The sequence below is a fragment of the Lynx rufus genome, unplaced genomic scaffold, assembly GCF_022079265.1.
Source record: "Lynx rufus isolate CCGP_SWC_20201006 ecotype Redwood Valley unplaced genomic scaffold, mLynRuf1.p SCAF_23, whole genome shotgun sequence".
NCBI classification, from domain to species: Eukaryota; Metazoa; Chordata; class Mammalia; order Carnivora; family Felidae; genus Lynx; species Lynx rufus.
Window position 1 is genome coordinate 12803716 of NW_025814838.1, and position 17628 is coordinate 12821343.

At 45.1% G+C, this 17628-nt stretch overlaps 1 protein-coding gene across 4 annotated transcripts in view; it reads right to left on the minus strand.

The window, feature by feature from the left end:
* Positions 1-17628, minus strand: part of BFAR (bifunctional apoptosis regulator) — a 33823-nt gene that overhangs the window by 2002 nt on the left and 14193 nt on the right. For 3 of the 4 annotated variants that reach the window (XM_047087446.1, XM_047087444.1, XM_047087445.1), the window contains exons 2-7: positions 17207-17543; positions 15448-15652; positions 14209-14378; positions 11377-11521; positions 3352-3525; positions 1258-1460 (exon numbers count right to left, since the gene is read on the minus strand). In XM_047087446.1, the coding sequence (XP_046943402.1) occupies positions 1258-1460; positions 3352-3525; positions 11377-11521; positions 14209-14378; positions 15448-15652; positions 17207-17469 (1160 nt within the window). In that variant the 5' untranslated portion in view covers positions 17470-17543. Of the gene's footprint in view, positions 1-1257; positions 1461-3351; positions 3526-11376; positions 11522-14208; positions 14379-15447; positions 15653-15950; positions 16058-17206; positions 17544-17628 lie in introns of those variants that run through there. The other variant, XM_047087447.1, reaches the window with a different exon arrangement.

The window sequence follows — 17628 nt, forward strand, 5'->3', positions numbered from 1 at the left end:
AGGCCAAGAACTGAGTCATGGGATGTTTAAGGCCGGTGCGATGCTGGTGTGGGGCTGTGTTACTTCTACCTGTCTAGAAGCCACCCCCTTTCTTCTGGAAATGCCTTCTGAGTTTTCCTTCTGGGGGCCTCCTTCCTCATTCTTTGCCGTGTGGTCTCGGTGGGGCTGATGAAGCCAGCCCTTGGTTGGGGGGTGAGAACAGGTCCTGAGCCTGGATAAGGAGAGCCTGGCATGACTCTGCACCATGTGGGAGGTCTGGGTGGGCATGTGATCCAGGCTGGGCCAATCAGAGCAAAGGAGCATGTGCCCCCCCCCCCCCCGCCTTGCCCGACTATCAGTGCTATGGGGAAAGAAGTGCCCTCTCTCCACCAGGGTTGCTGAGCTGCTCAGATGTATGCCCGGAGTGACCAAGGGCCCCGCATGAAGTCAGCTGAGGCTGAACAACAACACATCAAAGAGAGGGAGAGGGCGAGTCCTGATGACAGCATTTGGGTCTCTGGGTCCAGCCATGCGGGAAGCCTTGACTGGGCATTTCTCTTTTTAAGAAAGCCAATTTAGGGGCACCTGGGTGGCTCAGTCCGTTAAGCGTCTGACTCTTGGTTTCGGCTCAGGTCCTGACCTCACAGTTCATGAGTTCAAGCCCCGCATCAGGGTCCAGGCTGACAGTGTGGGGCCTGCTTAGGATTCTCTCTCCCTCTCTGCCCCTCCCCTGCTTGTTCTTTCTGTTTCTCAAAAATAAAGAAATAAACTTAAAAAAAAAAAAAAAAAAAGGAAGGAAAGCCAACCAAGAGGCACTTGCAACCTAGAGTCCCGGCCCAACTCTCTCATTTTATGCATTAATCTAGAGAAGTTATTAGTGTCCCGGCTGACGGCACAGCAGGATTAGAACTCATGCCTACAGAATTCCTCACCAGATCTCCTTCTGCTCTACCCTACTGCCCCTTTCCATAAAGCACCCTCTTCTCCTTGCTTACGTATTCCTTCATCAAACCCTTCACGCACACCCCCACCCCTGGGAATGACATGGTATGTTCTTACACAGGGAGAAGATAAATGGAGACACACTTGTCCAAACCCCGCCCCCCCCCCCCTCCAGACACGAGGAAATTTTCCCATCTGCTGCTTAAGCCACATCTACAAATCAGAGCAAGGGGTGTTTTCACGTCTGCGTAATCAAGAGGACTCTTCTACTACCTGGGACCGCTTTCTCAGAAGTGCCTGCTGCTCCTGCCACCTCCAGTGTAAACACACACTTACTTCAGTTCACTTCGTGACCAGATCCTCCAAAAGGAGAATAATTCCAGAACCGAGAGTAACATGGCATTGACGATGAGAAAACGTGATGTCCAGTAATGGACCTCCAGCCAGTCCCAAGCAAATTCAGCAATCAGCTGGTATGGAAGGAAGGAGTATTTGACAAGGAATTCTCTCCATTGCTTCCAGGTGGGCTCTCTTAGATCCTTTAGAATAACATAAAAGTAAGCAAAAGGTGGACACAAAAAATCATTAGGATTGACTCTTACAGACTATACTGCAGTCATCACGGTGAACTTTACATTTACTAAAACACAGATATCCAACAACATAACACGAAATTTTCCACCCATCGACTCACCTTTTAAGAATCTTATACTGGATAAATGTTACTGAGGAAGCTGAACAGAGATGCTGGTTATGGAATTGTGGAAGCTCAGAAGTAAAAGTAAAAAAACTCCGAAGCCTGAGTTATAAATAATGAGGGTGCAGGGGCGCCAGGGTGGCTCAGTCAGCGGAGCATCCGACTTCAGCTCAGGTCACGAGCTCATGGTTCTTGAGTTCGAATCCTGCGTCGGGCTCTGTGCTGACAGCTCAGGAGCCTGAAGCCTGCTTCGGATTCTGTGTCTCCCTCTCTCTGCCCCTCCCCCACTCGTGCTTCTGTGTGTCTCTCTCTCTCTCAAAAGTAAATAAACATTAAAAAATAAAATAAAAAAATAAATAATGACGTTGCAATGAATGGAAATTAACCAGTTTTAAAATTTCTTCATCACTGCATGGGTAGCTCAAACGATTTCCTAAATTCAACATCTTTGCTGTGGTAGGATAACAGATCATGGGAAAATTAAACATACACTTTGAGAAAGTAATTTTGGGGAAAATAAAAAACTCACTACAGTTATTAGCAGATAATAAACCAGAGGCATCCAGAAGGCTTATGGAAGTGTAGCAGGACTGTGCACTATGGAGCAGATACTAAGTATCCCAAGAAGAAAGTGAGCCTCATGAGCACAGGGGTTGTTGAGGCTTGTGAAAACGGAAAGGTAACAGGTGGGGTCTCTGTTCTCCCAGTCCAGAGAGGGCAGGTAATAGCAGGAAACTGGGTAATTAGACAAACGCTGTGCCTAAGGGCTAATTAGCAGGCTTTCAACTACATCCAAGGCTCAAGTCAGGCAGATACCTGACTTTAGTATTTTAAAAAGAGTTTTTGGAGATTTAGAAATTCGTAGGTTTTTTTTTTTAAGTTTATTTATTTGAGAGAAAACGTGGTGTGTGCACGTGTGAGCTGGGGAGGGGCAGAAAGAGGTGGAGAGAGAGAATTCCAAGCAGGCTCCATGTGGTCAGTGCAGAGCCCGACGGGGCTTGGTCTCATGAACCGCCAAGATCGTGACCTGAGCCGAAATGAAGAGTCGGATGCGTAACCGAGGGAGCCACCCAGGCACCCCTAGAAATTATTTTAACATTTATGGGTGTGGATCATACACGATGCTTCCTACATCCATGTGACTTTTAATTTAAATAGATCAGAGGGACTGCCCCAGGAGCAGCAATGCAAAGGACAGTACCCTGCAATGACCAAGCAGACACAGAGACAGCCCTGTGTAAGTGGGATCCACCAACAATTCTGAAGACACAAAAGCCAACGTGGGTACCTATCTCTGCCAGGGACCTATGGTCAGCTGAGGTGACCACTCCCATCAGTGAGCTGGACAATGGCTTACTTTTCTGAGGCCCCCAGGATGGGTGCTAACCCTCCCTTGCAGTGGGACAAACCATCATCCTTCGGGGATCCTCTTCGAGACAGACCACCAAGCTGGAGGGTCCGTAAATTTAACCCTCAGGCAATCTGAACCTATTCTATCTTCTTTTGTAACAAAAGCGATGCCGGATTTTCCCCCCGAAAATATTTCAAGTCCAGAGGGTAGCCTTCTTGTTACGCAATGCAGGAAATAAAACAGGCTTCTGGGAGTGGGGAAGTTCTGCTTGATTTTCTTTTGGAGGGGCTGGGCGTCGTTGGCTCTTCTGTGACAGCTACAGCCCCGTCTCCAATTCCATACCGCACCGAGGAGTGCCATTCAAGGCACTGTGCAGACCTACCAGAAGCTTGGTGATGATGTCCTCCCCAGAATTGTCTTCCTGCAGGGGGCAGATGGTGTGGATGAAGGGCAGGAAGGTGTCTGTGTAGTCAAATAGGTAGAGGTATAGCAGACCAAGTCTCGGGGAGCTCTTGAGGGCATACAGCAGGAACAGGGACCTGCCGGGGTTCACCGCCTGCAGAGGACAAGGCGAGCGTGGGGTCACATCACAACCACGGCAGCCAGCTCCCCACCCATGCTCTCTCCACAGTCTCACGCCCTTTGCCTTCAGCTTTTCTGTGTGTGGTTTGCACAGTGAATGAATGGATGAATGAATGGGTGGCAAGAAGAGGCCAAGGAATCAATCTGTCGGGCTCTATTTAATAAAGACCCAATCCTTCTCCATGGCTTTGGTGTGTGCGTGTGGGGGAGGTAGGGGGGTGCTGAGACATACACTCCCAGGCGCTGCTAGTAAAACCCAACTTTTTTGGAAAACAATTTTGTAAAATGTATCAAAGAGTCTTCAAAATGTTCAATTTAACCAATGTATTAGTGGGCACCGCTTAAAAGGAAATCAGAAATACAGAAGGCTTTATGCACAAAATGTTTCGTGCTACACCGTAAGAGAGAAAAAGTGAAATCTGAGACCTAAGTAATGAAGTTACAGTGGATGTTCAGCACAGAGTTCACGCAGCCCATTGAAAAGTGAATATGGGCATTTTTGGATGATGCTCTTGTTACAGTGTTAGGTGAAAAAAGGATTCCAAGACATGTGGCAATTCAATCTCTCCGGTGTCAGCCCCATACAAACCAGGCCTCTTTCGTGACCCTTCTTAGAGCAGCACCTGGCTCACAACAGATATAAAGATTTGTGGAATGAATACATAAACAAAAGCACAATTAAACTACGCACAAAAAAACTGTCTAAGAAGACGACAGAGCAAAATGCAACGTTAGCCACGTCTGGCTCTCAGGTGGGATTATGGGCCATTTATTTTCATTTTCATCACTTTGGTCAATTTTGCTACAAAGAACGTGTATTTATGTTTTTCCTGATTGTAAAAGTAACTTCAGACGATTCTGTTTACTTGGTGCTACTAAGCATCAAATAAAATGGCCAAAAGATATGAATGGCCACTTCACCAAGGAAGATACAATAAAATAAGCACATAACAAGATGCTCAAGGGAAAGAGAAAACGGAACCAGTTTTCCACATTAGCAACGCGTACTTTATTTGATGGGGAGGGGTGGGGAGCAGGGCTCACAGAGGGGCAGGAGGTGGCTTTGGGGACAGATGAGTATGTTCGTTAGCCTGATTGTGGTGATGATTTCACAGGTGTGTGCAATATGTCCAAACTTACCAAACTGCTGAATGCGGAAAGATGATGTGGTGTATGTACACACCATGGAATATTACTCAGCCATAAAAAAGAATTAGATTTTGCCATTTGCAACAATATGATGGACCTCCAGGGTATTATGTTAAGTGAAATTAAGTCACACAGAGAAAGACAAATACCAATGATCTCACTCATATGCAGAATTTAAGAAACAAAACAAACAAACGAAGAAAAAAAGAGACAACCCAGACTCCTAACTGCAGAGAACAAGCTAATGGTGACCAGAGGCGGGGGGTGGGCGGGGGGGGGGGGTGTGTGTGAAGCAGGATGGGGATTAAAGAGTACACTTATCTTGATGAGTCCCGAGTAATGCACAGAATCGTTGAATCACGATCACTGAAGCTAACATAACAATGTACTTTAATTATACTGGAATTTACAGAAACTTATCAAATTATACATTTGAAATATGTGTATGTTAACTGCAGCTCAATGAAACTGTTAAAACACATTCAACTTATTTGATGCTATTAATGGCTTACTGTTAAATGTTAAGAAAAGAGTCCTTCTCTTCAGAGATTTACACTCAAGTATTTCAGGGTGAAATAATATGATGCTTGGCTATGCTTTAATATAACCCCATGCATTGCGGGTGTGTGGGGTGTGTAAGAGTGGGTGGAGGGGTGTGTAAAAATAAGAATGGCCACTAGTCAATACTCACTGAAGCTGGACAGGTGTATACTCTTCTATTTCTGCATGCACCTGAAATTCTATAGCAAAAAGGTTTTTTAAAAAGGCCCAACCTATGAAATGGCTGATTTCAGGTCTGGGATAGAAAAGGTACAAGAATAACTTGAACATCCTGTCACATAAGGAAAGAAAGTATCTGGATAGCAACACGCAAAAGAATGAAAATGGACCATTTTCTTACACCATACACAAAAATAAATTCAAAATGGACTCAAGACCTAAATGTGAGACCCGAAGCCATAAAAATCCTAGAAGAGAACACCAACTGACTTCTCTGACATCAGCCATAGCAACTTTTTCTAGATATGTCTCCTGAAGGCACGGGAAACAAAATAAAAAATGAACTATTGGGAGTACATCAAAATAAAAAGCTTCTGCAAAGTGAAGGAAACCATCAACAAAACTAAAAGGCAGCCTATAGAATGGGGGAAGATATTTGCAAATGACATATCTGATAAAGGGTTAGTATCCAAAGTGTATAAAAAACTTATAAAACTCAACACCCAGGGGCACATGGGTGGCTCAGTTGGTTAAGTGTCTGACTCTTGATTTTGGCTCAGGTCATGACCTCTCAGTCAGTGGGCCCTGTGCTGGGTGTGGAGCCTGGTTAAGACTCTCTCTCCCCCTCTGCCGCCCTCCCCCCCGCTGATGTGCTAGCTCACTCTGAAAACAAACAAAACACAGAAGACAAAAACAAAAACAAAAAAACCCTCAAGATGCAAAAAACGAACAATCCAATTAAAAATTGGCCAGAAGTCTTGAACAGACATTTTCCAAAGAAGAAATACAGATGGCCAACAGACCCATGAAAAGATGCTCAACATCATTCACCATCAGGAACATGTAAATCAAAACTACAATGAGATACCACCTCACACCTGTCAGAATGGCTAACCCAACAACACAGGGAGCAACAGGTGTTGACAAGGATGTGGAGAAAAAGCAACCCTCTCGCACTGCTGGTGGGAATGCAAACTGGTGCAGCCACTCTGGAAAACAGTATGGAGGTTCCTCAAAAAGAAAAGTTCCTTAAAAACAGAACTACCCAACCTACAATCCAGCAATTGCACTACTAGGTATTTACCCAAAGAATACAAAAATACTAATTTGAAGGGATACCTGCACCCCAATGCTTATAGCAGCATGACCTACAATAGCCAAATTATGGAAACAACCTAAGTGTCCACTGATTGATGAATGGATAAAGAAGATGTGATGCGTATATACAATGGAATAACACTTAGCTGTAAAAAAGAATGAAATCTTGCCATTTGCAATGACGTAAATTGAACTAGAGAGTGTTATGCTGAACGAACAAGTCAGTCAGAGAAAGACAAAATGCCGTATGATTTCACTCATACTGAAGAAAAAAAACCAACCGAGCAAATGGGGGTAGGGAGAGAGATGCCAACTACGAAACAGACTCTTAACTGCAGAGAACAAACTGATGGTTACGGGTGTGTGTGTGTGTGCGCGCGCGTCTGTGTGTGTGCATGAAACAGGTGATGGGGACTAAGGAGCATACTTATCATGAGTATCAAGTGTTGTATGGAGATGTTGAATCACAAGTATTGTACTCCTGAAACTAATATTACACTGTATGTTAACTGGAATTTAAATAAAAACTTAAAAAGTATCAGACTTTTGAGGTCATGTCAAAAGGACTCATGGGCAAGTACATTATACCTCAATTCAAATGTTAAATTTTAAAAATAGACTCAAGGGGTGCCTGGGTGGCTCAGTCAGTTGAGCGTCAACCCTGATTTCAGCTCAGGTCACAATCTCAGGGCCGTGGGATCGATCCCCACGTGGGATCGAGCCCTGCATGAGGCTCCACACTCAGTGTGGAGCCTGTCTGGAATTCTCTCTCTCTCTCTCTCTCTCTCCCCACCCCCATTCCCCACCCCATCCCCCTACTCTCTCTCTCTCTCTCTCTCTCTCAAAATAAAGCTCAGGGGCATCTGGGTGGCTCAGTCGGTTAAGCATCTGTCTTCAGCTTAGGTCACCATCTCGTGGGGCATGAGTTCGAGCCCTGCACTGGGCTCTCTGCTCTCAGCACAGAGCCTGTTTCAGATCCTCTGTCCCTTTCTCTCTGCCGCTCCCTTGTTGTGCGCTCGCTTGCTCTCTCTCTCTCAAAAAACAAACAAATGCTAAAAAAAAAAATCTTAAAAAAAAACGCAAAATAATTTCAGTAGACTTATACTCCAAAAATATGGGACAATCTGAGCATCAATTAGAGTAATTACTAAAAGGTATTCAAACATATCAAGAATGTTAAAATCCTTAGTTAATGATGATCCTAAAGAAAGAAACTGGTTCCCTATCTAGGTAACAGAGAACCAAATCATTATTATGAAACTGGTAAATAAAGGAAAAGGATCGAGCATTTAACTGACCTTTCTGTATAAACTGTGCTTAGGGTAATCAAAATGGTTGCCGAGTGAAATTTTCCTTTTTTTTTAAATTTAATTTAATTTTTTTAGACGTACTTAGCTAACACATGAAGAAGTGACAGAATTACAGAATCACCATTTTGCAGGCAAAGGATGAACGATCATGGTGGCTGCTACCATCAGAGAGAGAGAGAGACAATTAGCCATGCTGAGCCTCCTAATGGGAGAAGATGCCACCAGCTATGAAGCAGTCTTGTCAAAATACCTAAACCAATGCAAGCCTCTAGATTTCCCTACCGAATTATGGGATGTACAGGACACATTACGTGTCTGGTGACAGAGGAGCCTGTCAGGGGACACCACAGAGGGACAATGAGCAAAATTTAAGATGTGGGCAAACTACGGGACAAAATGACCTGGTTTCTTCAACAAATAAATGCAGGGTGACAAAAAAAGGGAGGGAGAATCCAGACAGTAAAAGAGACTTAAGACACATAATAACCAAATGCAGACCTTGTTTGGAACACGTCAACTGGAAGAAGAAAAGATGTGGTCTATTTGAATACCGACAAGTTACCTGATATCAGAGAATTCAGTTTTGTCTTTAAGAGAGTCTTTACTTTTTAGAGATTCCCAATGAAATACTTACCTATGGGAAAATAAGATATCTTAGATTTTCAAAATAGTCAGGGGCGGGAGGTGGAGGTTATCACTGAAATGAACATGGCCATAAGTTGTTATAGCTGGTAAGGGTACATGGTAGTTTTGTACTCTTATCCTGTTATTGTGTGTGTTTGAAATTAAAAAAAAATATATGTAACTTAAAAATTTTTTTAATGTTTATTTTTGCGACAGAGAGAGAGAGCATGCGTGCGCACATGAGTGGGGGAGGGGCAGAGAGAGAGAGAGACACAGAATCTGAAAAAGACTCCAGGTCATGAGCTGTCAACACAGAGCCCGATGCAGGGCTCGAACTCAAGAACAGTGAGATCACGACCTGAGCTGAAGTCAGGCGCTCAACCGACTGAGCCACCCAGGTGTCCCCCTCAAAAACCTAACTTCTAAAGATATCTTTGCCTCCTAACTTAGATGAGAAATAGAAATGGGGGTAGTTCTTTATCAAAATTGTTTCCCAACCTGTTTTTTTTTAAATCAGCCCTTAAGAAATCTGTTAAAAACTTTTTGTTTTTCCCCATAATCCTGCCCCCATGAAATGTTAATACCACAGATATACTATACATCTGTTTATGTACTGTGGTCTTTTAGAGGGGGCCGCAACTCCTGTATTACGGAAGACTTGTGTATTCCACGCCTATCATCGCCCTGGGGGCAATCCTGCTCTTGCTGAATATGCAAGCTCTCCCGGAGCACCGGTCCCAGAAATAAAAGTCTTCGTGTGTCCAACCACATCATGGTTAGTACAAGAGAAAGGGAGAAGACCAGGTTATGGATTTGTAGGTCTGGCGTCAGGGTGGGTGCTGAGGAGGTGAGTGCTTGGCTATTTCCTATCAGACACGGAGGAAAACCAACCACCCAGTAAGGTGGTTACTGGGCAGCACTTCAACGGGGAGCGGTCTCTTTCCCGTCTAATGAGAACAGGAATTGCACCAGGCACTAGGGTTGGAGGAATCTTATCACACACCTCGCGGCCTTTTGGCTAGTTGCCTAATTGTCAAATGGCCACCCTCAGGGAGGGGCTGGTGGCACAGAAGAGCCAAAGGAGCCCACTGATAAGATTCTGCCTGCTTTCACACTGGGTGCGGAATCACGTGCCCATTCGCTCTGGTTAATGCTAAGATTACTTTTATGTTTTTTAAATAGAGGGTCATCGCTGGATGTGTGCCCCACGAATGTTCTGCCAGACACTAAAAACCTACCAGAGGGCTAATATTGGCTACAAAAAGCCCAGAGTTTACTGCATAAACAAAATGGGTAATTTATGATAAAAGCAGGGATTTTCCAAAATTAAACAAATAACAGCGATAACACAAAAAACAACAAACCTTCTACCTAAGGACCTCCAAGCCCATTCGTCAAAATGTCTGAAACTAATGTTTTTTTTGGTTTTAAGATAATACGTGTACATAGTAAACACAATGTTTTCTAAATGGCACAGAAATGTGTTAAGTGACACATAAAATTCTCTCTTCCATCCAAGTCTCAATCCGTAGAGGAAAATACTGTAACAGTCTGCGTATCCTTCCAGACACATTCTGTGCATATGACAACATACAGATACGTACACGTGTGGATTTTCCAATGTGCTTTTCCCTACTTTCAGTTAACAATACAACGTGGGCATCGTTCCTTATTAGCACACCAGCGTCACCACCTTCTGCAGTGGATCCACGGTTGGGTGGGCCCAATTTATGGAACCTGTCCTGGTGACAGGCACTTCGCTTGGTTTCTTTGTGCTGCTGTTACCAACGACGCTGCAGTGAACGTCTTGTTTAATGACGTTTTGGGGCTCAAAGTTCAGCTCTCACTGCGACTGTCACTCTGTGAAGTCATTTACCGAGGAGACAGGCACACAAGGCCCGGGTGCCTGCTGGTGTCCCACAGCCAGCGTGTCCTGGAGAAGCCCAGCGAGCAGCCCAGGCAGTCAGGCGCCTAGCCCTGCTCTTCACCTTGACCGCCCCCCCCACCCCCCACCATGCCGCCTGTGTTCCAGGTGCAAAGAAGTGAAACGGCAGATCACAGGGCAGGTGCGGTTTGAATTTGAACACTTATTGACAAACTGCTCTCCAAGGAGACTGCGCCAATTTAGCACCCACCACACCCACGAGTGTCTTTTTCTTCGTATCGTAATGCTCTCTCATCCTTGACAGTAACATGGGTGAAAACGATGCCATCTGGTTGTTTCAGTTTACATGTCTTTAATTATGAGTGAGCGTTTTCTCCCGTGAACTTATTGGTTATGTGTAATTACTTTTCTCCACGCAAATGCAGAAATTTGCCATGTCGGCACATTCCAGGTATCTTATAATTAAAAAAATATTCATTTTATAGCACAGCATTTGCTAAATCTTCGTGAAGGAGAAATCAGCTGGTGCCGTCAGAGCGAAGAATAATTTATCAATACCTCATAAAGCTGAAGATGCCTATTACCTGTGAACTACTAATCCCCTGCTTCAGTATATAACCATAAAGCATAAGAACTCCCCAAGAATTTCCACAGTGGCACTGTTTCTAAGGGCAACAACCTCCATGTGCATGGACAGGAAAATGCACGAACTAAGATACGCTCAAAAGAGAAAATGCGTGAACTGGAGCCAGAGAGGTCAAAGCTCAAAGCTACTTGCAGAAGGACATGCTCAGTTCATGCCTCTCACGTTCAGGCTGAGGGCTCCTAGCGCCTGTGTGTACAGACCCGTAGTCCAAGGAGGGAAATGCACCCAGTAAGGGCGCCTGGCTCAGCTGCGGGAGCATGGTTCCGCTAGAGAGGGTGGGGAGCCGGGGGCTTCAGTTGTGTCTGCGGTTTTCCTAAGCAGCGGGCATGGAGATGACGGACGGGCCGTTCGCTCTACTTTTTTCAATTAAAAATAAATAAACAAAGAGCTCACCTTATATTCCCAGAGATTCTGGGGGGGCTTCACCCCCAGTGCTTTGACACGCTCCAGTTCCAGGAGGATGGCTCTTCTGTGGCTGCTGTTTTCTATGTTATATGGCGCCCTTGAAAATTCTTCCTCTGTCAGAGTTAAAAGCAACCTGTGGGGGGAGGGGAGCAGTAGATTTCTTGTGAGATTATACACCGGAAGCCAACTCTTCACACCCAGGGTTCCATCCTATCAACACAAATACTTCGGGCTTCCGGTAAGGCAAGATACCTGGTATATGAAGTAACAGTAATAACAGCAAACTACTGAATGCTTGTTAATTGTTAGTGACTCTCTGAAAGTACTTCCACAAACCGTCACCAATCCGTTTAACAATTCTGCAGAGTAGGTGGAATTATGAGCATTACGTGCATGACAAAATGGTTTGGAGGAATAGAGGGGCTCGGCCGAGGCACACCCCGGTCTGTTTTGCTCCTAACTTCTGATCTTTCAGCTAAGCAGCTGAGTTCTCCCAGGGTACTCTCTTTTGCAAAGAAAAATGTAGTATATATTTTACATAGAATATAATATTCTATATAAAATTATATATATTTCTATAACATATAGAAAAAAATTGGGAAGAAATCCAATAAAATGTGATGACTCGAACAGGAGCTGTTCTGGGGTGGGGGTGGGGGTGCGCCTGAGTGGCTCAGTCGGCCAAATGTCCGACTCTTGGTTTTGGCTCAGGGCCCAATCTCACATTTCATGAGTTCAGGCCCGGCATCGGGCTCTGTGCTGATGGTGCAGAGACTGCCTGGGATTCTCCCTCTCTCCCCCTCTCTCTGTCTATCTCCCGATCACACTGTCTCTAAATAAATAAGTAAATAAATAGAAAAAAAAAGTAGCTGTTTTGGGGTCGTAATTTAATAAAAATATTTGTAGATCCCTTATCTGGTCCCTTCCATTGGAAAATATGACTCCGCCTCCACAAGAGCCAATCGTTAAAACCACCCCTGTGCACCAGCAAGCGGAGACCCAGCAGGCACACAACCACTGGGGGAGGGATGTGAACTGATGTCCTCTCGTGGGTGATTTGGAAACATTGATCAAAGTTATAAAGGCTTATTTCCTTTGACGTGGAAATTCCAGTTCTAGGAATCCATCTTCCGGAAGGAAGGCAATGAGGCAAAGATGTATCAGCCAGGTAGACAACAAAAATGTTTTTAACCACAATTCGGGGGAGGCGCCAATTCTTACAAAAAGCAGACAGCTCAACTGGGAGCGTGTGGCTTTCCCAAAGGAGAGTTAAGAGTTGAAAGTTCAGTTCGGGGGGAAAATGTGACTGGGGTGTGAGGTGGGCAGGCAGGGGCCTGGATGGTGCATCTGAAACAAGTAGATTAGCAGGAGTGGCCGTTCTCAGCACTGCGTGGCACACTATACTCTCCCTACACAGTCCCTCCAAGGAAGGAAAGAGCCCAAGAAAGATGGACAGTGTTCTGGAAGGGGGCATGGGGACATGCTGATGGGCAGAGGCAGGCCTGCCCATAGCCTGGCAATTCCATCCTGGAATTCGTTGTATCAGGGCATTTGCTACAACATTGCTTGGAATTGCCTGGGACAGGAAAAAGGAAATAGCCCAGACGTGCCTTGGTGAGATCAACTAAAGAGACTCTAGTACACACACATATGTACGTACATATGTATACATATATGTACCTATAATCACAGATCTGTTTAATACAGTTGTATTTCCAGTTTAAACAAATAATATACACTTATGTGTATCTCTGTATAAACGTGGAAGAAAATCCAGAAAGATGTCCAGAAACATGCTAACAGTGGTTTTCTCTGAAGAGTAGAATTATGAGGGTATTTCACTTCCATACCCTACAGTCCTATGTTATTTTAAAATAACTAAAAAATACATGGTTCTTTTCTAATTCAGAAGCAACACACAAAATGCCAGTCACATAAAATGGTTCGGCTGCTCTGGGGAGCGGTGTGACGTTTCCTCAAGAAGGGAAATACAGAAGGTGACTTCAGGCCCCAGCAACAGCACTCGGGCAGACATGCATGGGCCCTCGGAAGCACAGGGTTACACAAAAACCCACATGCAAAGGATCAGAACAGCTCTGTTCGTGAGAGCCCCCAAACGGAGCAACCTGAACGACTGAAGGACGGGTACTCAAGTGCAGTGTAGCCACAAGTGAGAATACTGCTCAGCCATAAAGATGAAGGAAGCATTAGGGGTGCCTGGGTGGCTCAGTCAGTTAAGTGTCTGACTTTGGCTCAGGTCATGATCCTGAGGTTTGTGGGTTTGAGCCCCACGTCAGGCTCTGTGCTGACAGCTCAGAGCCTGGAGTCTGCTTCGGATTCTGTGTCTCCTTCTCTCTCTCTGCCCCTCTCTCGCTCGGTCTCTCTCTCTCTCTCTCTCTGTCTCTCTGTCTCAAAAATAAATAAACACTAAAAAAAAAAAGACGAAGGAAGCACTGACCCACGTGACAACTTGGATAAACCTTGAAAATGCTCTGCAAGGTGAAAAAGCCAGACGCTAAAGGATTCCGTTTACAGGGATTACTCTAACAGGCAAATCCACGGAGCCAGAAAGAGAATGGTGGTCACCTGGGGATGAGGGAGGGGGCATGAACACCAAAGCGGGGAGGGTAAGAGCTTTCTTTTTGGGGTGATGAAAATGTCCTAACACTAGGCTGTGGTGATGGCTGCACATGTCTGTGGATACATTAAACAACATGGATTGGACACTTTCAATGGGTGAATTTCATAGTATGTGGGTTATGACTCAGTAAAGCAGCTTACAAAAAGGTCAATGACACGTCAGAAGAGCCAGCGTCTCACCTTCCATTCACTCTTTCAGATAAAAACCGGTCTCTGTAGAGAGAGGCCCAAGGGCCCAGCTGCTCCAGCCAGAGGACCACTTCTTCTGCTGTCCATTTGGCCACAGCCTTGTGGACCAGGAGGTCGTGCTCAGATTCCCTGCTGCTCCAGTGATACACGAGGAGGACCACCTGGGGACAAGGGACAGAGGCCTTAAGACACAGAAAGGTCAGAGAAGCCAGCTTCTCACGAGTGTGGGGCAGGGAAGGGAAGGCTGAGCTTGACGGGAATGACGCTGAGTCGGTACAATGATCCACTGGCACCGAGAGTTGCGGAGGAGAACTCCAGGTGGGCCCCTGTCTCTGCTGGTTGTGGGGCCGTGAGGGAACAGAGATGGGAACAGGACTCGGCGTAGAGCATCTGGGAGCGCAGCACCCTGGGCCCCAACATCCTGGCCAGCATAACTGCCTCATGTGCCTTTTCTACTGGAAAATTTGTAACCTTTAAATTTGTGTAGCATGGGGCGCCCGGGTGTTAAGTGTCTGACTTCAGCTCAGGCCATGATCTCGTGGCCCGTGGGTTCGAGCCTCACATCAGGCTCTGTGCTGACAGCTCAGAGTCTGGAGCCTGCTTCAGTCTGTGTGTGTGTGTGTGTGTGTGTGTGTGTGTGTGTGTGTGTGTGTGTGTCTTTCTCTCTCAAAAATAAATAAACATTAAAATAATAATAATAAATTTTCGTACCAGGGAACCGAGAATAAAACAGTCTCCATGTGAGATGTTAGTAAAGGGCTATGCTCAAGACTCAACCACCCAGGTAGACACGGTCTCGGATTCCAGTTCTCACACCTTCCTGCATCTGTTCCCTCACCTCTAAAATGGGAATAACGGGGACCTGGCTGGCTCAGTCGGTATAACATGCGACTCCTGATCTCGGGGTTGTGAGTTCAAACCCCATGCTGGGGATAGAGCTTACATTAAAACCAAAATAATAGAAATGGACAAATGGGATGGGAATAATCACGGTGACTATTGCAGGGGTGAGGAAGAGGATGAATGGAACGAAGCTAAGAAGAACTGGGCCCTGAATATTACACTGCCTACTTGAGTACACAGCTTCCCTGAAGAATCATCCGACCCAGCGGATGTCAAAATGCGTGCAGTGAATGACCACATACAGGTAAGCTATCAATTTCCACAGAAGTGATGTCAGTGAAAACTGGGAGTGGGTCAGGGGGCAGAGGAACATAGCGGTACACTTACTGCCACACCAGTTAAAGCGGTGAGCACTCCGGAAAAGAATCCCCCACCTCTCTGTGCATTCACTCGGCCTGTGTTGGTAGCCAAAGGAGCCTGATCATTCCCGTATTTGTGAAAGGCTGCAAGACTCTGGATTATGTCATTATTCTGCTGAATGTCCTCAAATCGCATTCTAATGGCATCAGGAAATAATTTTTCAATGGCATCCCTATGAAGAATAGGAAAAAAAATCACGTGACAGTTGTTTGACTAAATACACTTAGGATGTTTAGAGGCTAAAATAAAACTAACAGTCAATATTTAACAACATACAGGCACTTTAGAACAATGGTCAAGACTGACTATGGCCCGGTTGGTAACACCAAAAACGACTGGAAACAACCGATGTGTCCACTGTTAGAGAAACAGTTAAATTATGGTCTATTCACACAATGGAATGTTACAAAGTTTTAAAAATGAATTTACTGGATATCATTTGTATCGAGATGGATAAATTTAAGACATACATATTGTTGAGCGGAAATAATAAACGATGGGGTGGCCAGGGTGGCTCAGTCGCTTGAGCGCTCGGATTTCGGCTCAGGCCATGATCTCACGGTTCATGGGTTCGAGCCCCACGTCAGGCTCTGTGCTGACAGCTAGGAGGCTGGAGCCTGAAGCCTGCTTCGGATTCTCTGTCTTTCTCTCTTGCCTCTCCCCCGCATGCACTCTGTCTCTCAAAAATAAATAAACATTAAAAAAAATTAAAAAACAAAACAAAACTGTGGAGCCTTATAGATAGTACACCACTGATGTGAGGAAATACTTGCATTTCCTGCTGGCACACATAGGTACAAAAGTATCGTTAAAATTCTGAAGGAAATCACAACAGAGGCATGACTGAAATGACTCTGGGGAAATGGAAGGACGTGGTGTAAGATGGGGAGGGGGAGGGCAAAGGGATCTTTATCAGTGAGCACTCTCATTTTTTAAAAAGAATATAAACAAATGAAGGTTATCTATGTATTGCTGATGTTATTCAACATTAATTCCAGAAAACAAGTGGAGCTGTCTTCGTTTTCAATTACACATAATCAGAGAACCTTCCTTCAATTTAAGATCAATCTGCAGGTACCCCAGGCTGAGAGGTGAGAGCAAAGCGCTTGTCAATGTATCTCCCATGAAAAAGAGAATGTTAGGTTAACGTTTTCAGGGAACTTTCTGGTACTCTGTTAGTATCAGGAAGGCAACAGAAGAAAAGCAAGGACTTTAGGCTCGAAGACGTGACAGGTGCAATATGCATGCAAGCAGAAAGGAACCCTCTCTCTGAAAGGTCTTGCCATTTGTTATGTGAAGCTATACACGGGAGACCATCTCTACCGATGTGAAAACTGGAACAGTTTATCAAAGATTATGAAAATCAGCAGCAAACCGATTCGTACAGAGTCGTGCGGTGACGCCATTTTCTCTATGAGACCTGGGGTGTTCTCAGCGGATACAAATCGATAAAAAGTGTTATAGGACAAAGCATTACAAGCAATGGTCTGATAACCAGAATTTGTTTTTTCCTTTATGATAAATAAACACAAACAAATCACGGTCACCTGTGAGGAAGGAAGTCTGGCTTTGCAGGTCCTTGAGCCCCCTGACTCCCAGGCCAGCAGATCTAGAATGACAGTGGGGGTCGGCCCTGCGCCTCTGGCCTTCTCAAACATGGCTGCTCCCATGAAGACAAAGCATAGTGCGCAAGCTGTATGGGCTACCGATATGGACCGAGCGTTACCTGAGGAGAATATTGACTTTGGGGAAACCTTCCCATTTTTCTCTGCATTCTGGACACTCTGTTTTCTTCGAAGAGGCCCACCATAAAGCTAGGCAGTGCCGGCAGAAGCTATGCCCACAGTTCAAGGTGGTGGGGTTAACCAGGATGTCGTAACAGCAGTGGCATGAAAATTCACTAACAGAAATCTGAGGGGTGGTGCTCTTGAGAGGGTCACCTTCCTCATGGGTCATCTTGTTCAGGTCGTTCTGTGCAGGCCCCTCCATCTCTTAGAAAATCCTGGGGTTCACAAGCACAGAAAATTTCAGACTTAGGAAACTGCTCCAAAGCATCATTAAATCTAGAAAAAAAAAAAAAAAGAAAGAAAAGGCAACAGAATTAGGACAAGGGTTTGACATTACTGCCGTTCTGTTAAAGCTGGTTTT